The following is a 23906-nucleotide window of genomic DNA, read 5'->3' on the forward strand; positions in this document are numbered from 1 at the left end:
GCACAGTACAAAAAGCTGGATTGGAATTGTTCTTTATAGCTTTTAAGTCTGATGACACAAATATAAGTTTATGTAGCTTCCATCATGCTCCTAAGAATCTGCAGGGGCCAAGTGTTCGTAAAACATCTCTATGATAGGCTAAGTACCCAAGGGTCATTAGAAAAACTTGTTACAAGACAAGCTAGTAAAAAAAACTTAAAACGTCACATGTTTAATCCAATACTCCATATAATGTAAGTTTGATTTGAACAATTTAATTACCATAAGAATTAAATTATTATCTGCACCAGATCATGTTAAATTTGTTGCATTTGAATCAGGCCTGACAATTTAGTAATGAGGATCGAACTTAAAATTTCTCCCGGAGGGGGTTGGATCAGATTCATGGGGGGATGATTAAAAGGGTGGCAAATTTTGGATTTTTGTATAAAATTATAAATAAATTTTAAATTTTCCCACATGAGCAGAAGGCAACTGCTTTATTTCTTGGGGAAAAAAATAATAATTTACGAGGCAATTAAACAAGTAAATCAAATGACGTCGAAAAATAAAATCGAAACAACATTATGAGAATGCCGCAGAATTAGAATATAAGCAGTTGTGCTTATGGGCGAGTTCTTGGGCAGTTGCACAAGTAAGACACGAGGGTCAATTTTTTAAAGGTCATAAAATTACTAGTAACTTGCTAATAACAAAGTTTGTGCTACTTGTAGAAAACTATTTTGTAACAAAAAAACAAACATCTATTTTAAGAAGTCCTCTTGGCGATATTTGAAGCTTGAGAAAATTTGCATCATAGGCATAATTATATTTGTGGGTGAGAAAATACACGTGAAGTCAAGGTTGTGCAGCTTCAAGGAGTTTCTCATATACTTGTCTGGCGCTCAAATCCTCCACCTGTTTGACAACGAATAATGAATGGCGTCATGTGATCCATAAAATACAACAAAACGAAGGCCCGAACAAAATAGGAGAAAATTACAAAGGATGTGTTGATACTTATTTTGGAATATCGACAAAACAAAGATTCAAAATTAGTAAAAAATAAGATTTTGCACACATCTTTAAATCACAAAGTAAAACGGCCGTGTTAGAAAATTTTAGTCTAGTGAGAAAGAAGAGGTTAAGACAAGCTAACAACAATGACAGCATATGAGAAAACTGTCATAAAGACAGGATGGAATCAGCGAAGTCAAATCACTGATCAAGGCTAGGAATTAGCTAAGAGAAAAAAAATCAGTCAACAGAGTCTCTACCGGGTTTAAAGACAAGCTGCGTAGGAGGTGAAATTATCTCTATTGTCTCACCATGCTTTTATGAAAGTATGTCAGAATCAAGGATATACTTCGAAACGCCGAAGACAGTTTCCATATGCCATTTAATGAAGGTATAAAATCTCAGTTTTCAGGTCAGAGATCAACGGAGACGATTTGAATGGCAAATATTAAGGTTATGACTGATATCAAGGCAATGAGAATAGATACTCAATTACCAAAATTCAAATGTTACCATCGACTTCCTCCATAAAAGAATTTGAAGGTTGCAGATGAAAGAACAACTAGACGAATAAAAAAAACGATTCAAAAAACTTACCTCTCAGAAAATTTTCTCAACACATTCTAAAGAATTTGAGAATTTAGATCATACTCGGATCAAGATTAATCAGTTCTTATAGGCCCCAGATAAATCCATTCCTGTTCTCTGTTGTTTTATTTTTGTTAGATTTCTTGAGTCAAGCACTCATAAACTCTAAAGAGGCAGAGTGGATGTAAAATAGAGTGGATTAGACATACTAAATTGAGTTTAGTTTTTTTCTTGTTGGTAATAGGTGTTATAGTCTGTAGTGTCAGCACTCAGCTGTGATTGTAAAAAGTTTGAAATAATCAAAGGATTATACCACCTTTGAAGAGTTTGAAATAATCAAAGTATTACACCATCTTCGAAACTTAATAAAATCTCGTCTTTTTACGTACTGCACTTTATGTTTGTCTGTCTATTGTCCTTGTTCGTTTTATATCCCAAATGAAGGTTACTCAAGTCTTCTACATTTTATTTATTGCCTACAGCTCTATTTAAACCTAGAGTCGACAAGGTCTTAACCAGCTTTGTACAAAATCAAATTGTTCATGAGACGGTAATGGTCTATGCACCCACCAACGTCTAGACTGTAATATCTCTTACCTAATACAGACAAAGCACGATGTAAGTTGCTTCCTCGGGATATCCAAAAAGAAGTAAGCTGCACGTACGATAGAGTGACCACAATGCAAGGGACAAAAATGACACTGCCATCTATTAACTTACATTGGATATCAATTATCACAAATTTCCTTATTTAATGGTAATCCAATGGGGGGCGGAAAAAGGAAAGTTACTCTTCTACACCTGAAGAAAAAATTCTCATATTTCATGCATAATTTTTATGAAGTCATGTTTCGCGCCCTCTCCAGTTTGATTTTAGTTTATTATAAAATGATTTGAATACTACAGTTTAAGTTGCCCTCTTAGTCCAAATTTCTGACCTTTGGAAAAAGACAGCACCACCATAGCTCTTCACTTCTGGACCTGTGTATCTTAGACTTGGCATGATTCTACAGTTGTTACTACCAATTTCTGGGCAATCAAGGTAGCAATCATTCATTGATTGATTATAGATAGATTATCTCTACTTCCATTTTCAGGGTTTCTAAGAAATACGCGTGTCAGCAAAGATACCAGGCATAAAAATTTGGTTTAATTCTTGGGCTCAGGAGAAAAATGAAATGAAACCAAATAAACTAAATCAACAAATCAAGTTTTATATAGAGCAAAAGGGCAGCCTCTCATTCCACTAAAAACACATAAGTTAAAAGAACGAAATTCAAGCACCAAGCTTACCACCAGGAGCTTTGATTTATTATTCCACCCTCTTTGGAGAGTCATCTGGCTCAGTTTCAAACCTAATACCTATTTCAATGCATTTTTGTCAGGTCAATTTGGATATTTTGTTTCAGAGATTGTAACAGTTGCTGTGACTGGTGATCAGACATTAAATAACTAATCTAAGTACCTTTCCCATATATTCTAAAAGCTCATTGTTAGCTTCCCCTCGGGCTGCAGGTGCGGCAACAGTAACTCGAACATCGTCAGCATTTACTCCTGAAATTAGTTAAGAAACAAGGTTGTAAGCAAAGAGATACATTTTCCGAACTATCATGGAATTTTGTCAAAATTTAAAAATGCATCTAGAAAACATGCGACACACAAAAGTGGAACAAGGAACATGGTGCTTTTCCCATATGTCCCAGATTCATATTGTGGGAACCAAGCTATGCACTAAATGGACGCCAAACTAGTAACTAGCACCTAGGCGGAGACTAGACACCGCTAGACGGATTCCACGGAATCAACATAATAAATCACATATTATAACTCCAACACAATAACATCAAATTTAAAATGCCTTCAAAATTGCACAACTAATAGAATATCAAAAATTTCCTCTACTTCTCCATAATTTTCAACTTGTTCGTCATCATACACAAACTCAATATCATCATTGTGATACTCTTCTTCTTCTTTGGATGTAAAGTCATCATCGCGAAGTTCTCTAACTCTAGATCTCTGACGAAGATGAAGTTTGATGTGTTAGGATGAATCAATAAATCACATTTCTTTCTGGACTTTGGTTAAGAGCCCATAAAAAAACATGAGGAGAATCAAGATCATTTACTTCAGCATTGCTCATTTTCTAGAGGTATTTGGTTGAGAGTTCAAAAAGAGTTGGGATTTCAATGGGCATTTCCGATGCAAGCTAAAGATCTTTTTAATGCGGATTCGGGGTGTCCCATACAAGAAAAGTTCAGCAAATTCTGGTACTTTATAATTCACTACACATTTTGGTTCATGTGGTTGGAAAGGAATAAAAGAATATTTGAAGATGTTTCGGAGTCCGTTGATCAAGTATGGGAGAAAATAAAATTCAGAGTTGCATCTTGGACAACAAACTTGCAAGAGTACAATCATTTATGCATTTTGGATTTAGTGAGGCATTGGAAATTTGTTGGCGCACATGAATATTGTGTGATGATGTCATATAATTGTGCTTATTGAGATTTGTGTAATGATGTCAAAGAGTTTGTGCTTTAAGTTAGTCTTCTTGTAAAGTTGTTGCGGATTACTCATCCGCGCAATTGATGTAGCATCAAATTATTATAATAAATTTAGTTTTCTGTAAAAAAAAAAAGAGCCAATAAAAAAACTACTTTTCATTTTTTTTAATTGGTAAATTAAAAGCCCAAAAACTTTTAAAAAAACCCCCAAAAAAAACCTAAAAGCCGCCTAGGATGACCGACTAACACTTTTCGGTGCGGTCGGCCGGTGCTTAGGCGGAATTTTAGAACAATGGTGGGAATTGCAGCAAACTGTTTTATTAGATGGTCAAACTTTCCTATTTTAAAATTTTCCGAACCACAGTGAGAACACATTTTTTCGTAAAAATGTCGTTAAGAACAGCCGAAGATTAAACAAGAATGATTTCTTGATAACTGAGTCTAATGAAAAGTGCCTTCACAAATTACTGATAATTCTTTGCCTTGTACAAAAGAATTAAACATATTGCCATAAAATGGTAACCTTATGAAGAGTATCAAGAACATTTCAAATTTTCAAGGAAGCACTGGAGAGAGTAAAAACCTTAGAAGCCAATTTTTTTTATATATGCAATACACACACATGTGAATTAAAATGCTGGAAATTCAGCTACTAAATAAATTAAATGGTGGAAGATGAAAGACAGGAAGCCTCATAAGCTCATGTTCCAAAGCGAGGGTATCATAATTTATTCAAGACAATTTAAAGTTTCACTTCTTAACTTTCAAACACTGTCCAGAAAATACTAGCTTCCAGGCTGACTGGCTGAGACATTATTCTAGTGCATCATAGAAAGCATTTCTAACACAATCAATGCAGCCTCCTACAGGGCTACACCATAGTGTTATCATCATTTGAAAATGTAATTTTTCTCATGCCTTTTCTGGTTGTGTGACAGTCAAAAAATACTCCTGAGAAGCGCCTCAACCTAGACAAGCTAGATAATTCCTATGATTTCAAACTTCCCGTACAATCCTTATCTTATTAGCTTCTAATCTCTACGGATTGTACAAAATCAAGAGGTTCAAACTTTCCATCAACCCAATGGACCAACTGGTAATAGCAATTTATGCTGATCATTGATCTAATAACAAGCCTATTATATTAATTGCAGAAGTTCTGCAACACATAAAAAGGTACTTGTGATCCTATTTTTTAAGTATCCTGATATGAACACATTTACTGCTAGAAAAACAAAATACCGAAAAGAAACTAAAAATGCACATTCAAAGGCATGACTAGTTCATATTTCTTCGCATGATAAACTCTGAAAAGAAAATCAAACAAGTAAAAATTTTGATCCCTAGAAATTGAACATTTACGTAAATACTTATCAATCAACTACAGCATTAGAGCCAGTTGACTGTTGGATTACTTGTAATTGCTGAGCGTTGTGAACGGTCTTCCACTTCGATGGCCACTTGAACAAGGCCGCCCTCTAATTGCGATATGCAGGGCGGAACAGGAGCATCCTAAACCATATGACACGAGTAAATTGCATTCCACCAAAAACAGTTATCCAACAGGGAGTGTTAAGTATGTAAGGCTCCAGAGTGCATGCCATAGCAATGATGAACAATAGAAATAGTAATCTGACTAACCACCAAAATTTATAACATGTACAGAAAAAAAACGACAAGGAACAAAACTCACTTTAAAATTGCAATCTGACAAAACTTTACAATGTTACCTGTGGATTAGTTTCAGCAGCAATTGTACTAAGTGCACCGTCTACAACATATATGATGGAAGCAGATGCCATATCTTCTTCAGCGCGATAGCAAACAAGCAGCTCACAACCCACACAATTCATTCGATACTGCTTCTCCACTTTTCCTTCACCACTGAATCAAATAGATCCACAAAATTCAGAAGACGTAAGATAAATCTAGATTAGTGCAAAACAACTTACAGAAAGTTACCGCTTCAAAAGAACCTTTCCAGCTTCACTAGTGTTAAGCCTCGCAAGATGCTTCTTCCTGTCCAAGACATAAGCTTTGTCCGTATTTCTTTTGGGCATTTTCTGCAATTGGGTATCTATAAAACATTGTAATTGATATTTCGCAAGAGCTAAAAAAATGAAGTGTAATCAGAACCAATACATACAAAGCATTAAAAACGGAATAGATCCGTCCAGTTAAAGCAACAGAAATCTGAAACAAGGCAATCATCCAAACTCAAATTCAATTAGACTACTGGATTAGGAATTAAAATCTCATTCGGGATTAAATTTATTACCGGTAATAAGAACATGAGAGCTGCAATGCTTGCAGTAGTAGACGAAGAGATCGGAATCGGGACCTTCCGGCAAAGCGTCCTCGCTAGAGTATGTATGCGTCGTTCGTTTCGGCATCTCTCTCACTTCACCTGTTCACCGCACACAGTACTTCAAATTATATATATTGTAGTACATTGCCCACATACACATATATTAGATGTTTGTACAATATTTTTTATAATTTATTTATTTTAAATTTAAGTGAGAATCAAAATATAATTATAAGAAATAGTGAGGGACTATACTGTAAATTTGATATATAAATTAAAAAATAAATAGAAAAAAGACTCAAGTAGAAATTGAACCTACAACTTAATGTATAAAAAATAAAGACTCTATCTGTTGAACTACATATAGCTTGCAATAAAATTTTAACACTTTATTAATATATATAATTATTAAAACAGATCATGACACCAAAAGTTAGTTACTCTAAGTGTCTCAAATTTAATAATATAGTATATATATAATATATTTTATTTTCTTTTCTTTTTTTTGGAAATAATCTAACTTCTTTTTTAATCATCCCATATAATAAATGTTCAAATTTAATTTTATAAGAACTTTCAAACAATTATTAAACAATGACTTTATGTTATAGAAAAATTTATTAGTAAATTGTTTGGTATCGATGTATATATCTAAGAATCATAAACCTACAATCAATTATGAAGACATCTTCGGGCAAATTTTTTTTTATCAAATTATATTTAAAAAAGATAAAATCGCACTTGAAGTTAAATGTCTTTCCATGATTTTAAAGATGAGGTGGTCTAAGGATTCTTTAGACCATTTTGGTGTGATGACAATGGCCATATTCATTTTGATGGCGATCCAAACTATTCGTACTATCGCACTTTTCTTTACCGTCGAAGATCAGCCAACCAAGTGGCTAACGAGTTGGCTCGCCTAAGTTTGCAATCTCACATCAATATTTTGTTTTTGATGTCTTTGTTCTTATACAAACTTGTATTGCCTGACTTAATTGTTTAAATGAATCTTGTTTTCATGAAAAAAGAAAAAAAGAAAAAAAAGTCAAGATTCATTTGCAGGCGTCTGATTTTTATAAACATAGACTACGTTTGGTTGGAAGATAAAATTATGAAATGATTAAGAGATAAATGATAAAAATAATGATTAAAGTAGAAATATAATATATAATGATAAAATAATATTATATTTGGTATGATGGTTAAGAATGAGATAATTAAGAATTTTTTGATGAATTGAAAAAAATTGCCCATCCACTTCGACGGCGGCGGTGGTGTGGTGACCGGCAGCGGTCGGCCGGCCAGAGGTGGTCGGCCTGCGGCGGAGGCGATCGGTCGGCCGGAGGTGGTCGGCTTGCGGCAGCGACGGTCTGCCGGGGTTCGGGCGGCAGTCGATGGCGGTGGTCGGCCGGCCGGAGGTGGACAGTCGGTGGCGAGAAGTGGTGGTGTGTTTGGATATAGGAGAAGGATAAAATTGGAAAAATAGGATGAATTACGAGTTGGATAAATAATCCTAAGGTGTGACAAGTGATTATTTTATTCTTGTTAATATAACTTAATCATTTATAAGAGGGATTGACTTAGATAAATAAAAATTCTACCAAACATGAGATTAAGTGAGTTAAAAAATTATAAATTCATCTAATCCCTCGTATCAAAAGTGCCTAATGGTTTTAAAACATAATTATTAATTTTATATAATAAAGATCGTTTTGCACAGAAATATATGCTTCTTACTCAAAAATAATATATGCGTAGATATATTTTATCTGGACAAAAATTACGTACAGGACAATACGAATACCTTTTCTCGATCTATTTTTTATTTTTTTTTGGTGAATTTTATCATCAAAAAGAGGTGGGATACGGTAATTTTTATTTGAAGTACCCGACTAGATTTTTAACACCATAAGTTGACAAATTTTCGCAAAGAGTTTGGATTCCATGAACTTGAATTTTTCAGCTTATAATTTTAGCTTATTTATTAAATAAATTATTAATATGAAGGATTTCAAAATTTCTAACTCTTTCAAATCTCAAGATCTCACAACTTGGAAAAGTATTGTAACAGCGTGCACAATCACAAGATATAAAGGGAGTATTCAACAACATTTCAAGTTCTCAAACAAACACTTGCAAATGAAATGTATCGTTTAAAAGTTCAATAAATCGTCAGTCAATTCAGGACACAAAATTGAGCGTAATAAAGATGCTGAAAATGAAAATAGAGAAAACATAGCCCAGGCAGGATGTCTTGGCAATGACGAAACTCCATCCCAACATCTCGACTGCCGATGCCGATTGCTTGTGAAAGCTCTGCCCAAAAAGGAAAACAAGTAAAGTTCACCTCTGAGAAGAACAAAATACTAGCGGAGATTAGGAATAAATTATCAATACTTTAGACAACACGTAGAATTAAGATTCTCAAAATTGAGTGCCCAATAGGAGTGAGACAAAAGGATGGCTTTAAACATCAAGAATACAGTGGAATGAGTTGATAAATGTACACGTGCATGTCGCATATGGGAATGATATCAAAACTTGGTGGAAACCAATATAACATATGCATCAAGTAGCACATTTCTAAGTGCATCCATGCTTTGGTCAGTAGACTTAATTTGCATAAACTTCTTGAGCGCATTGGAATAACCTAGGAATAAACTTTGCCATATGGATTGCCAAACAACAATAGCCGGATAATTTTAGTCAAAAGAGAGATAAAAGAAGCTTACAGATTTTATTGAAGGCTGCAATGTCACAACTTTGGACATATTCACTTATTGGTTCCACAGTGAGGTGTTCCTCAATGAGCGAATCAACAGACACCAAGTCATCCACAATGGTCATCATAATCTGCAGCTTCTTGATACCATATCCTACGGGGATAAGATGAGCTGCAAACACGATGATCAACATGTTATTCTTTCCACATGATTTCAGGATGAATAAATATGTATCCAAAGGGGATTGATGCTCCATCACAAGAAACTTCGAACATGGAAATATTACCAATAGTAATCCAACCATACCTTTCTACTTAGGGTACAAAATTTTCCAACGCAAACCAAAAATCTTAAGGTGAAATATCAGTGAACTGAAACCTTGAACAACCTAAATCATTCATGAGTTGCTAGAGAATTACTTACATGCTCCCCAGAGTAGACCTTCCATCTGCACACTTCTAACAGCTTCCTCGAGCTTTTTCATGTCTGTTTCATCATCCCATGGTTTTACATCCAGTAGGACAGATGACTTCCCAGCTGAAACAGAATAACATGATCCATATGTTAAACTAACATGGCTGGATATGCAAAAATTTAAACAATCGCAAACATAAGATCAAAGTGAATAATGTCCCTAAAACAATTAAAAACAATTAAGGAACTCACTATCAACAAATTACAGCTCATTTAATTGAACATGATTAACAATTCATAGAACAAGAAAAGATATAATTTCTTGCACGGATATAACGAATAACCCACATTCTTTCTTCTTTCCAGATGCCTTCACAGATGCCGCACGTTCTTCAGCAGCTTTCTTCTCCTCCTCAGTTTCCTCACCAAACAAGTCCACATCGTCGTCGTCATCCTCCTCAACGGCTGAGGCCTAAAATACATACAACATGCATTAACAAGGTCATAAAAAACTTACATCAAAGGTTAGAAGGTTAAACCAAGAAATTAAATTGACATAACTAGAATAGTGGATACACATAAAACTAAACAACTAAACTAGGGGGTCAAATTGACAAAATTTTGAACACCATAATCCGAAAAACAATGCAGACAGCCTATTTTTAATATCTTGCCTTATTGTCTGCAACTGGAGGAGTTGTGATTGCCTCCTTAGAAGCTGGAGCTGACCCTTCAATAGTCACACCACATCCTTCACCAGAAACTCCACTGTAGATGCCTAATCATAATAAATAACAAAACCTAAAGAATGTTCATATTTAAGTATGTAATTAAAAGACATACCAGATCCTCAACAACGCCTCAATATGGTTGTACCACCGTGATACATTCACAAAGTCAGATGGTGGAGGCTTCACAAGGGAAGTATGCACGGTGAGATCATCTTTTGATGCGTGATACCTGGGACAACATATGAAGAAAATACTTAACTCACATACATATTTTTCAATAGCCAACAGAACAGACCATTGACATGAAGTTCCACTGTTTCCACCATCTTAGGCCTTTCATAAAATAAGTACAATAATCAATTCTCGTCCCCATGCTTCCTATCTTTAAGCACAAACATCAGCCTTCATATCAACAAACAGATACAAGAGTTCTTCAGGTTCCAGTAATTATGACTCCACGCGAAACTAACCCACAAACAAAAAAGTAGAATCTACTTGGGTGTGTGGTCACAGAAATTTCCCATCAAACATTTAAATCACTAACAGAAATTCAACAGAATACAAGAATAAAATACTGACCCAGTTATATAACTGCGAGATAAAAGATACTCATCGAGCTTCTTGAGGCCCGATTCCAAACTAACGTCGAACGAAGTCATGGCTTAATAATACACGAGATCAAATCGATCTGTTCCGCACCACATGAATAATGTTGAATCAGGGGAAAAATCTAACAGCAAAATCAAATAGACATAACAAAACAAATTCGGGCGAGAAAAATTGATACTACACGCAAATTAGAGTACGAATATACATATTTGCTCAAATTAGGGTAAAAGAGATCTGGCGGAAGACTTACAAGCGCGGCGGCGTGAGTCTGGCCTCTGGAGTTGGGGATATTTGTGATGATGATTTAGGGTTCACAGGGGCTTTAATACTAATAGTATGATTCCAGAAAATAAATTTACTTTTAGCCAAACAGGTTTGGAATATCTGATATTTGATCCCTTAATTTTTTCTTTTTACTTTTTTCTTTTTTGGAAAATTAAAGATTTTTTTCCACATTATTATTAGAAAACGATAGGCATTAAAATGGATTTTAAATTATTTTTGATTCTAATGTAAAAAATAATAATAGTAATTATAAAACTATGTTTGATTCAATCGTTTGGATCATTTTCCAATTTTTCAAAGAGTAGGTCTTTTATGAGATGATCTCACAAATCTTTATCTGTGAAACGGATCAACCCTACCGATATTCACAATAAAAAGTAATACTATTAGCATAAAAAATAATAATTTTTCATGGATGACCCAAATAAGAGATTCGTCTCACAAAATACGACTAGTGAAACTGTCTCACACAAGTTTTTATTTTTTTCAAATATGAAAGTTTTCATTTGATTGATCAATACACCACACAAATCCTGTAGAGCAAATTACGTCAACGCCCATAGTAAAAATATGGTAACGCGAAAAATTCGTCACCCCTCAAATTTTTTAAATTTTGTTCTCTCAAATTTTTTTTTTTTTTTATTTTTATTTGTAAACATCATTTTATCTTTTATACTTTAAATGATACATTAGTATTTGGTTTTGAAAGATTAAAGTTCTAAACTTGGCATTATAGTCACTTTTGAATTTTAAAGAATTTTTGTTTTACAATCAACTTTCTTATAATATATATCAAATAAATTCACTACTATATTTTTATTATTTTGTGAATAAATGTTAAAAATAGTTCCAGATTTAGCAATAAATACATGAACATAAGTTTGATAAAATAATTAATAGTAATGGATGGTAGATAGTCTAGAAAAAACACCATCTTGTTCCAAGTAGTCGACAATAGTAGCTTCAAATAATTAAAACTAGCCTTCCCACACACACACACACACACACACACACACAGATATATATATATATATATTCAAATTCAGCTTTTATTTCATGAAATTTTGAAAACAGAATAACATTTAGAAATAATGAAAAATCATATAGAATACTTGTAGAACGAAATATATGTGGACAGTGAGTAAGATTAAGTGGATATTGTTGGAAAACTTAAGTTTAAAACGAATTGCTAATATTACTTCTTTAGATTTTGTCTATAAATAAAATGAAGGCTATTTAAAACCAAAATAAGTTTTTAAAAGGTTCATGCATTTTACAAAGAGTGGGTCTCTTGTGAGACAGTCTCACGAATCTTTATCTGTGAGACGGGTCAACCCTATCGATATTCACAATAAAAAGTAATACTCTTAGCATAAAAAGTAATATTTTTTCATGAATGACCCAAATAAAATACCCGTCTCACAAAATACAACCCGTGAGACCATCTCACAAAAGTTTTTATCATTTACAACTGAGATTTTCTAAAAATTTCATATTAAATAGTAAAGAGTCTTGAGTTAATCATAAAAACTATATTTCTTAAGAAAAGTAGTATGCATCGCATAGCTACTGGATATAATCATATAAAAAAGACTATTCCTTGCACCAAATAAGTTTATTATTATTTAACAAGAAGTTATGAATTTGAATTAAGAATCTTTCATATTAATGCAAATACATTTAGCCAAAACCTTAAAATAACATTTGTGAAATGATTGACGAAAACTATAATTAAGTTTTTTTATATAAAAAAATCGAGCTAATAAATTTAAGAGGTGAAACTTGATTTTCTTTATAAAATATGCCGACAAGAGGGATCAACCAAATTCATCCCTACAAACCCACTTTAAACTACAATAAATAATAAGAGAATAAGCACATTTCATTAGTTGCATCCAATATATAGAGTCAACAACGGATTAAATAAAAAGGTAATGTTAACAGGGAAGTCGATGATTGTTCATGCATGGGAAGTGTCTCATTCGTGACAAATGCAATGCCGAGTCACGTTCACTATGACAAAAAGAGGTTCGACAAAAATTGAAATGAACTAACTGATTATCAGAATTTCACATCCTTTCCTGCGTACTGATTGATTGTCAAGGTTCTCGTATCAACAAAAATCCTGCAATGGCGCACACAAGTATCATTGAGTCGAATGAGGTTTAAACAGAAACCTGGCGGTAATCAAATTTACCGAAGAAAAGTTGGGAAAGCTAGTGAGATGTGATAACATTGAAGTAAAGAGTATCTGGATCATTGTTCGTTGATGCTTACTTCCGCAAGATGAGGGAAAAATCCCCCATGACTGCCAACTAAAAATAACTTTAAGCAAAGATTTTTCTCTCTCGAAGCTACTCTCACAGTCTCGCTTTACTTTCAAAATCAAACCACATGATGCCACCTCAAAGGTTTAACTTTGTCAGTGATGCTTCCAAGAACAATAACATAACATGGAAAAGCTCATCTCCACAACTCCATCAGTGACATGAGGTGAAGAAAAGAAGACACACCATAAAACCACAAAGAACCATAGATATTAAAGAACCAAGGAAGTTGTTCGACATGCATTATTGAAACAAGGTGCACTGAGATGTACTAAATAAGAATTTGTATGCACAAACAATTTTTGTCCTAACAAGTACTGTAGAAACTACTAGACAAAAATTAGTGGGGAAGTAAAAACGAATTACTGTTACATTGCATTTCACCTTGAATTCATAATATTTACATTTAAAGTCTACATTCAAGTATGTATTGATGTTTTAACCAGCACAAAGAGATGTGCTTCATAGTCAATGCAAGCACTTGACTAGTATCTTGAACCTTAAATGCTAAGCACCACTACAGCTTGAGCCTTGAGGTGTGCTTTGTGGGTTTTCTAATTATACAAATGCGCAGAATAATTCATACTAAATTCACAACGGTTCTTTGCTGTTTCAATGTGGTTATCAGTTATATAACCATTGTGGATGACGGATGATTCATGGGGGCCACATTTCCAATTTTGTCGCTTTTTCCCTTTCAAAAACTTTTATCATATCGGAATGAGAAATTTCAATTGATAAGAGGAATTTCGAACTCGGTTAAATCAATAACCGAACAAATCTCTAAAATCACACGGATTTAAATCAACTTTTGTGGCAAAAATCAAATAAACAATGACATAACGTAAATCAGCGAAATAGGCACCTATTCGATGCGAACGAAGCACTAAGAAGCACCGACGATGATATTGTTGATAGGAATGAAGATCAATTTAACGAAAAAGCCTACGAATCCCATCACCACGAACCCGATCGCCGTACGAGTCGCTACCTTCGTGAATTCTACATGCACAAATCAATCACACCAGAAATTACTCACAATATCGAAGAAAAAACAATAGATTAGCCATCACAGATTCATAGTTTTCCGAATAAATCGCACGCACCTTTGCGATCGGGCTTGTGGCATCGCTTAACGAGGCGAACGCTGTCCTTGGCGAAATCTCTGAGCGGATCGAAAACCTGGTCCAAAGCATCCATCTTCCTTCGATTCGATTTCACTTCTCTCTAATATCCCCGAAGAACCGATGAGTGCGATGCTCAGATTCCTCGGGATTTGGTGTATGTTTGGGGGATTTCAGATCCGTTGAAGCCAAATCACATGACTCTATGTTTAAATACCAAAATAACCCCGAGGAAAACGAGTTTTTGTATTTGCAGTAAAGAAAACGAGCAATTATTTATTAAATAATATTTAATGGATTGTATTAGTTTTGATTACTTTTAATGATATTTTCAAATGATAGATTTTTATAAATTTGATAGATTTTTATAAATTTTTATGAAATTTTTTTTTATAGAATTTATAAATTTTATACTTAATTTTAACATATTATTTTTTATTAATTTCTTCGAATCAATAATTAATTTATATATATATAACATATTCAGTTTGAAATAGTTTTTCAATATTTATATTAATAAATAATATACTTATTTAAAAGTTAAATCATTTAATCCTTACCTGTGTATATATGTAGGTTTGTATGCATGTTTGTAAATTTTTTAAAATACATCAATTGATTAATCTGTAATCTTGTTTTTGAATTTATAACATACATGTGAAAAAAATATTATTTAGTATTGTGTGGATATAATTTTGTATAAAAATATCATAGCTTATATATTAATTAAAAATGCTAAAAAGAATTTAAAAAATCATGGTTGCTGTCAGGCTATTCAATTATTAAGAATTAAGAGACATTTTTTGGATCATCTTTTATTATTATTGAATATGACATTAATTTGTATAAACCATAAATTAAAAATTACAAAATCAATTCTAGAATTCAAAATTTCCTATGATATTAAAATAAAAAATTATTAAATGAAAAAACCGACAAAAAATGAAAATTTTGAAAAGGAAATATGAAAATATATATAGAGATATACTTCGGAAATTTGAGAGAATGATAGAGATAGATGAGAGGAGAGAATATACGAAGAGAGGTGATATGAAACGACAGAGAGAGAAATAAATAGCTTGTGTATGAGTTAGAAGTTTTAAAAATCCATCCAAATCTTCGAGTTGAACCAAATATAATTTTTGACAATTTATAGTTGTATATTAAGCTTTATTGTTTGTATGTTAATGAAATCCATGAAGTTATTAAAAGTCTATTGAAAATTTGAATACATATAGACTTTTATAGAGTTTTTAAAAGTCAATGTTGAATATCACTTGACTTTTTAAAACTCTATGGAAGTCTATTTTGAATATCACTACACTTCTATGGAGTATGTAAAAGTCTTAATTGAATACATCTAGACTTTTAAAATCTACAAAAATAATTAAAAGTCAATAAATCTCCTACATTGAATACACCTCTCTAGTGTGATTTCGAAGGATAATATTATATAATTATTTTATTTTATCTAGCAGGACATATTGACCTTTTTTACTAGAAATTTGTAATCTTATTAATGATAATCAACCATTACAAATCTAACCAACCAAGACGGAAAATCTTCCTTCAACCAAACAAACGGTGAAGGGGTATAAGAAGCAAAAGAAGAAATTTTATAAGATACATTATTCTCCGATCTAGAAACATGGTAGAAATATGATATTTTCAGTTTCGAAAATCTACTGCTGATATCCTGCACACACATTCCATCATATTCGAGATGATCTTGAATAGATGTGACTGCTTAGATTGATGAATTTGCTTTCCAAAAGCCAACAACAATCTATCTTGGTAGTTTCTAATTATCCCTCCTACACTATCCCTGTTTAAGTTCAGATTTATAGATGCATCAACATTGAGTTTAAGATCGTTCATTTCCGATGGTTTCCAAACTTTTTTGGCCCCTCCAGTACCGATCCCACAAGGATTTCTTCCCTCTTCTTTGCCATTCGAAAATCTTCTAGCAATGCCTCACTCCAAGAGATTAGTCTCACAAACGGTTTTGCTCTATCAACATGTAAGAAGGTCTGCTTTTCTTTCCAGATAGCCCATGCAAGCATAGCAAACTTTTCAAACTCCTCTTTATTTAGATTCTCCTTCATCCAAAAACACAACTCCAAAATGCTCGTCCATCTCGCGACCTTCAACTTGTGAGAAAAAGTAGCCGTCTCCCACAAATTTTTAATGGCTATGCAAAAGAACAAGGCATGGCAGGTCGAATCTGAAGCATAACCACAAAGATCACAACATGAAGTAACTTGTACATGATGACGAGCTAGATTTAAATTAGTCGGAATAGTATCATGGGATACACTCCACTAGAAAATACGAACTTTTGGGGGCAAAGAAAGAATCCAGAGAAATGACCACCACTTCTCAGTATGGTATTCAGATTGATTTTCAAGAGTATTAAACAACCCTCTCTGTAATCGATACCCCACTACATATTGACTTTTTTATTTTTTGGTCTTGTCATATAAGTCAGTTATAAGATACCTTTAATCCAAGGGCTAGAAGAAAAAAAACATATGTGTCTACGTATTGTATAACATGGATTTTAAAATTTGTTAAAAATATTGTTTTAGTTGTATTAGAGCTTATTAGATTTTTTAAACATAGAAAAATATTTTTTTTATTCTTTATATAATTGTTTAGAATTTAAAATATATTATTTATTATTTTATATCATATAACAATATTTCAGTATGACCGTCCAGTTGAACGGCTATTTTAAAGTGGATTGGTTTGATCTCTGGTCAAATTATGAAAACATTGAATGTAACTCTTGAATAATGGATTTGAGTACTATCCATAGGGTAACATGAACAACTCGCGTAAATTGCAGAGATCGTGTAATCAAACCAACCAATAGTTTTCATGATCCCGTTCTCGATACGGGTTTTGCACCCAATGTCATCCAATTGTCTCAAGGACAAAAGATTTTGTCAATCACTTCACATGTCGTACCTCTTGTATGGTGCGAATGATGCCATCAATTTTTTTTTATTTTGATAGTACCGACCCCAGCAATTTACAAGGTATGATCATTTTCCATGAATACAGATCCTCATGAGACTGGTTCGTAATGATCAAATCATTCTCTCCGATACGTCATGTGCTACTTCGCTCCCAAATTTATAATCTATATTTTACAAAATTGGTGTCTGCCTTCTTCAACTATTGTCGTTTATCTAAATAATATTTCACCACTGCCTGAAGTACTGGTCACATTTTCCTTGAGAACCTTTTTCGATACTCGTACACTCTTTTTTGAAGTGCCCTTTACCGCAACATTTAAAGTAGTAAATATTTTTCTTCTTACTTCTCGACTTGGTCTACCTCGTCTTTGGCTCCTACTGGAGTCACGGTCCATGAATCTGCTTCTTATCATTAGTAAAGCCTCTGCATGCTTCGATGTTATCAACCTATCTTCCTTATTCTTGTGCCGGCTTTCTTCTCTGAGAACCACAGTTAAGACATCGTCGAATTTTAGAAAGCTCGTAAGAATATTGTTGATTATGTTGATGATAAGTTGATCATATGAATCTGATAGGCTTTTAACTAGAAGCTCCGCACGTTCATTTTCCTCTATTTTATGCCTCATAGAAGTGAGTTGGGCAAATAGAGTATTTAGTGTATTGATATGGTCGGTCATCGATGATGATTGCGCCATCCGAAGAGTATAAAGCATTCTCTTTAGGAAAATCTTGTTGTGTAGTGACTTGACCTTGTACATCTTTGTCAGAGTATCCCAGATAACTTTTGTTGTTTTTATCTCATAGATACTTGACACTACTTCGTCTGCTATAGTCAAGTGTAAATTGACAACAATATTATCATTCACCTCATTCCATTTCCATCGTCCGTAATTTCCACCGGTCTATCTCTAATAGCCGCCAAGCAATTCTTCTTTCTTAAAACTGTTCGTATCTTTATTTTCCACATGATAAAATTGCTTCCATTAAACTTTGTTTTCTTTCTACAACAGTTTAATAGATTAGACAAAATAATCCCGTCTCAACAAAAATCTTAAAAAAAAATTTCTGATGTGAAAGATCAAACTATGTTGCAACCATAATGCATACTCAGAATTTTAAGAAATTTTAAACCAAGACTCTTATACCACTTGTTGGTCGCAAGTGCGTCAATTTGAGGACTCGCCCTCAAAGTCTGATACACCTCTTTTACTAATTTCTGCCCTTTCGTAATGATCATCGTTTGTCGGGAATCCAATCAAATCAAAGTAGCTAGGCTCAATCAGAGTTGAACTAGGGAACTTTCCGTCCCTAGCATCTTTCTTGAACTTCAAATCATACTAATGAAATTTAAATGCATACTTCAATTTCCTCAAATCCCTAATGTCGAGGGAAAGTGCTAAAACTAAATTTAAAAAGCGTATTTTAATTACTAACTAAAGTGCTAAAAGTTTATTAAAGGATGGTTTTAAATAATAAATAGTACTTGAAAATTAAATTCACCAACTCTACTATTTATTCATTAATTTAAAATAAAGAGGCCGACCTTTCGTTAAAATTTCTTCATAAAATGCATAAATTAAACTTATACTGTGCTCGGATATCCTTCTCCATAAATCACCTCGAAGTTATTTTATGCTAATCGTCAAAATTATCGCAAATAAAACAGTAAAATCTTTACTTTAAAATTTTATATTCACTAAACATATTATTTTAAGAGTGAGTCTCATGTGAGACCATCTCATGGATCTTAATCTGTGAGACGGGTCAACTCTACCCATATTCACAATAAAAAGTAATACTCTTAGCATAAAAAGTAATACTTTTTCATGGATGACCCAAATAAGAGATACGTCTCACAAATACGATCCGTGAGACCGTCTCACACAAGTTTTTGCCTTATTTTAAATAATAAAATAATTATCATATGATCTAGATATACATTTCAATTTTTGGGACGTTATAGTTTTCATTCAACATTAACTTTAAATGTCGCATAAATTTACAATGCAAACCATAAAGAATACTGCCACAAATAATGTACCAACAAAAAATGGAAAAATAATAAAATGATGGAACATATATCCAAAGTAAATTACGATTCGAATCGTAGAAATACATATTTATTAAAACAAATAATCATAAATTATTTAGCAAAAAAAAAAAATGATAAAATGATTTATGGGTTTTTTAAGTGCCACACCGATCTTGCCCGAATGATCTCTGCATGATCATCTTCCATGTGAAGCAGATGTGTGCATTCTAAGTCACAATTTTGATTAGCAATCTCTCCATTTCCTTCACAAGTTCTTGGTTTCATACTTGTCAAGGATTCCAGCACATTCGACTGACGACATTCACGTCGGTATTCGAGAATCATGCTTGTAAGATTATAATCTTCAAGTATCTTTATCGGCACGCTCTGCACAAAGCAATCCACAGATTTAAAAAAAAAAAAAAATCTTTCGCTAAGCATTGTACTCTTATAACAATCAATTTCGTCATTATAAAAAACTTTTTTTTAGTAAATTTTTAATTTCTCTCGTTCTGAATGAATAAGTTTCGACGTACGTACCTCGAGAATCCATCCAATGTATTTGACATTATTAACATGTTGATTAGCATCCATATCGCTCCATCGAGGCTGTATTAATTAATCAATATACATTATGAAGATATACAATAATCAATGATTCAAATTAATTAATTAATTGATTTTTCCATAATAATTATATTTATTTAAATGATCTTACAGCCAAGCCAGTTCGGATAATGTGAGCTGTTTCATGAGTGAGCTTCTTGATCTTCTCACTGTCATTATTTTGTGGAGGAATTGAAGCTCTGTTGAGGTAAAATGGCTGGACTTCATTCTTCACTTCATCTGGGATTTTACTCAACCTTCTTGTTTCTCTGTTCATCATCGCCCATGTACTGCATATGTATATCTATACTATATTATTATAATAGCGGAGAATGCTATATTAAGTATATCGAGTCTTGGTATAATTTTCGAATTTTCTAAAACATCGTCTATTTTTATCAACTGTCCACCCTCTCAAAACAAGTTCTGCCTTCCCTTCCGGAGAAGCACACTCATTAGTTCTTTGTCAAGTATTCGTTGCACACGCAACACACGTATATCTGTATCCCAAAGTAAAAAAAAGTAAACTTTGACAAAGTATTTACTATATCACATTTCGATTTGTGCTGAGAATTTGAAATTAATGGATTTGAAATATATGATCTCGAATCCACCAATCCATTATGGATCTTTGGATAACCAAAATAAAAATGTTAAAAGTTTTTGTCCTAATTATATGATATGGTTGAAAATTTGGGAAATGTATAAAAGAGAGAAAACTAATAAAGAATGAACCTGGTAGCTCTTGTTATTATTTTTTTGGTGTTGAAGTCTCGAATCACCCAATCTCGACGCATCCCGTTTTTACCTGCTGCATCCACCCATGTGTCTATCTCCACCAAATCTCCCCTATCAACAAATCGTTTGATGAAAATTAAACAAAGCATTCGAAATTTTGATCATTTTTATTGTCAAAATTTAGTTTTTATAATATATCTTTCAATTTTTTTTTATCATTTTTTTCGTGGTAATATTGATGTGACACTATACTATTAATTCTATCTCGATGTCAAATCAGCTCAGTATCGGCGTTACATCATCGTAGAAAGACTAAATTTTCAAAAAGATAAATGTACAAAACCAAAATTACAATTTTCTTCTAATTATAAATGCAAAGATCGATAATCGGGGAAATTTAAAAAAAAATATATTACCAAGAGCTGTATTTGTCAACTTGCACGAGTATACGAGTAACAACCCAAATAAGTTTCCGAATGCTCATCTCACGGGTTGCCCCAAACCCGTTCCCACCCACGCCTGAACTCGCCACATGATTCAAAGCTGTCTCCTGCACCAAATATTTTTAATCTACACTTTCTTGAATAAATCAATTAATTCTAACATAAAAAAATCACGTTATGATGATATAAAAAAAGAATAGGATATATTGTTTTTAATTTAAATCAATGATTAATAATTTTTGTAAATATAATAAATAACTGATTAATTAGAGAAAAAAACATGCATGCAGCAAACGAAAATCCAAGCAATAAAAGAAAACCAAATCAATAATCGATATGTATACCTGGAGAAGATTCATTAGGGTTTCCATTGTAGCAGTTTTATCAGGTCCAATCTCATAAGATCTTATGACAAAAGATTGTCTAAACACGAAACGATTCTCCACAAATCTTCCCATCAAATATTCATGATTCTTTGGCTCTTGATCATCGTCGCATTCGCTATTGGTTTGTTCCAAATATGAGATCCCACCAACATGACTACCGTTCACTTTCTTCCCATTGATCGTCTCCACGTTCGTTCTCGTGTTTGCATTCAATCTCAAGGGTTTTCTCACATTGGAAACATGGTCACAATCGAAACAAACCCGTCTACGCGAGTTGAATATTGACTCAAAATCGTCGTTCTTTTCAGAAAGACTATTTGGATGAACATTAAGAGAAGCACTGTTTTGCATGGAAGCCATGACCCTTCCTTGATCTATTATCCTGATTTAATTCATATGTTTTCTCTTACCAATTCCCAAAAAATATGCTACAAAAAGTGAAGAAATATAAAAATAGGTGAAATCTTGAGATGTTGCATAAATAAGTAGCTCATCTACTTATTGAGAAAGCATGGGGAAATTAAGGGTCGGGAGATTATACACAAAAATAAAGAGTTGAGAGGAAATAAAAATAATATTTTTTGTGCATACGTGTGATTAATAGCTTAAAATTTGAATACAAGGGGTCAATGGGCATTGGCAGCTCAACCACTTTTTTTTTTGGTGGGGGAGAAAATGGATATATTTCCTTCGTTGATTTATGCGAAAAAGTGGAGATCGAGTTGAGTGTTTCAATAGTGACGTGTTTCACAAATTAGAATTAGAAGTACGGAATGATGTCTTACTTGTAACTCTGATATTAGAGATAAATATATAATAAATTTATATCCAAAAAATATGAATATATGGCTGGAAATTTGAATTTATAAATTTAAAGTTTGAATGAAAATTAAGGTGTATGAGAATGTGCGAGTGTTTTTTGACTCTCAACATTCTTGAGTTAATTTTGACTTATGATTGTGGAACAAGTGACTTTTGGTTATCCACATTCTTAAGTTAATTGGAGACTTTTGAGTCTTCATATTCTTGAATTATTTGCAAGACTAATTGAGTTAATTAATCTTACATTACTTTTGATGTTCATTTTGTAACTTATAAGTATTGTGTTCATTTCCTCAATTGTCATTTTCATACTTCGAATTTTAGCATTATGGCTAACATTCTTAAAACAGATTTCGTTATACTCAATACGTGATTTGTTCAAGACATGACTACTAATTCAAATGACTCAAATGTTCCAAAGGTTACTCCCCCAATTATGAAATTCACTGCTGCTGATTCTATGTCTGTGAACTATGCTGATAAGTCGGAGAAATTCGACGGCTCAAATGACTCAAATGTTCCAAAGGTTACTCCCCCAGTTATTGATTTACTGGTTTCTTATCATTTTACATACTCGATATTTATATTTCTAGTTGCATACTGCTTTTGTTTAGTGTCATATGATGTCTGTATCTATACGATATTGCTTTCATTTACTTTTGTATAATTGTTATTTTCATGTTTTGGATTTTAGCATTATGACTAACAATATATGAAGTCTCTGAGTTAGAATATTTATGAATAATTTTTTTCTTTAAAATGTGGATTTCTTTTAAAAAAACGAGTAGTGGATTATAATGGAAAATGTCCAGGAAAGAATATTTTTTAGCATAGAAAAATAGTTAGCAGTTAGATTGGTTAGAAAATTTCTTCCTTCTTTTTATAAAAAAATTTGAAGTTTCACGCAACTCGTGACCAATTTTCCAGAATGAATTTCCGGTCTTATCATGGTATGATCATGTATCCAATCACAACCACAATTAAAACTCTGTTTGTTTTTTGGTGTAGTCTAACTATGTTGTCTACCCACCAAAGGCAAGTTTTGTTGATCCTACCCAAGCAGGCACTGCCCGCAAGAGCGAGGATCATGACATACGTAAAAAAATGACACATGTCTTGATCTTGGACGGGTAGGATCGAATAAATCCCAAAAAAATACATGATAAATTATTATCATTGTACGATAGAAAATATAAGGATGTATGAAATCAATTTGGTCTTCGAAACTATGATTGAGAGAATATGTATAACACATAAAAAAAACAACGGTCCTCGGGGGCTTGAAA

General features: G+C 32.9%; 4 protein-coding genes across 6 annotated transcripts; all 4 read right to left on the reverse strand.

Moving 5' to 3' along the window:
- Positions 1 to 564: 564 nt before the first annotated feature.
- LOC140976460 (UPF0235 protein At5g63440) lies at positions 565 to 6528 on the reverse strand. 3 transcript variants are annotated; one of them, XR_012175222.1, is made up of 8 exons: positions 6370 to 6528; positions 6054 to 6168; positions 5822 to 5975; positions 5507 to 5603; positions 3050 to 3138; positions 2878 to 2946; positions 2523 to 2613; positions 565 to 897 (listed from the first exon to the last, which is right to left on the reverse strand). XR_012175222.1 is itself a non-coding variant. In XM_073440616.1 (7 exons), the coding sequence occupies exons 1-7, from the start codon at positions 6482 to 6484 to the stop codon at positions 838 to 840; spliced, it is 699 nt and encodes a 232-aa protein (XP_073296717.1). In that variant the 5' UTR covers positions 6485 to 6528; the 3' UTR covers positions 565 to 837. The 3 variants fall into 3 exon arrangements, 2 of the variants coding, with proteins under 2 accessions (XP_073296717.1, XP_073296718.1); XM_073440616.1 differs by lacking the exon at positions 2523 to 2613; XM_073440617.1 differs by lacking the exon at positions 2523 to 2613 and having other exon boundaries at positions 6054 to 6154; positions 6370 to 6523.
- A 1982-nt stretch (positions 6529 to 8510) lies between these two features.
- On the reverse strand, positions 8511 to 11222 carry LOC140976462 (elongation factor 1-delta-like). Its single transcript, XM_073440618.1, has 8 exons — positions 11127 to 11222; positions 10847 to 10955; positions 10380 to 10496; positions 10211 to 10304; positions 9885 to 10008; positions 9546 to 9659; positions 9132 to 9293; positions 8511 to 8715 (listed from the first exon to the last, which is right to left on the reverse strand). Coding segments are annotated over exons 2-8 (693 nt in total). The 5' UTR covers positions 10927 to 10955; positions 11127 to 11222; the 3' UTR covers positions 8511 to 8713.
- A 1803-nt stretch (positions 11223 to 13025) lies between these two features.
- On the reverse strand, positions 13026 to 14820 carry LOC140976465 (protein transport protein Sec61 subunit gamma-1). Its single transcript, XM_073440624.1, has 3 exons — positions 14595 to 14820; positions 14354 to 14490; positions 13026 to 13286 (listed from the first exon to the last, which is right to left on the reverse strand). Exons 1-2 carry the CDS (start codon positions 14686 to 14688, stop codon positions 14375 to 14377), a joined length of 210 nt encoding a protein of 69 aa, XP_073296725.1. The 5' UTR covers positions 14689 to 14820; the 3' UTR covers positions 13026 to 13286; positions 14354 to 14374.
- Positions 14821 to 19605: 4785 nt separating this feature from the next.
- LOC140977797 (palmitoyl-acyl carrier protein thioesterase, chloroplastic-like) lies at positions 19606 to 22290 on the reverse strand. Its single transcript, XM_073442534.1, has 6 exons — positions 21757 to 22290; positions 21386 to 21519; positions 20967 to 21080; positions 20344 to 20521; positions 20166 to 20234; positions 19606 to 20012 (listed from the first exon to the last, which is right to left on the reverse strand). The coding sequence occupies exons 1-6, from the start codon at positions 22156 to 22158 to the stop codon at positions 19770 to 19772; spliced, it is 1140 nt and encodes a 379-aa protein (XP_073298635.1). The 5' UTR covers positions 22159 to 22290; the 3' UTR covers positions 19606 to 19769.
- Between the last annotated feature and the right edge of the window lie 1616 nt (positions 22291 to 23906).

Source organism: Primulina huaijiensis, chromosome 5 (genome assembly GCF_012295235.1).
Source record: "Primulina huaijiensis isolate GDHJ02 chromosome 5, ASM1229523v2, whole genome shotgun sequence".
Classification (NCBI taxonomy): Eukaryota; Viridiplantae; Streptophyta; class Magnoliopsida; order Lamiales; family Gesneriaceae; genus Primulina; species Primulina huaijiensis.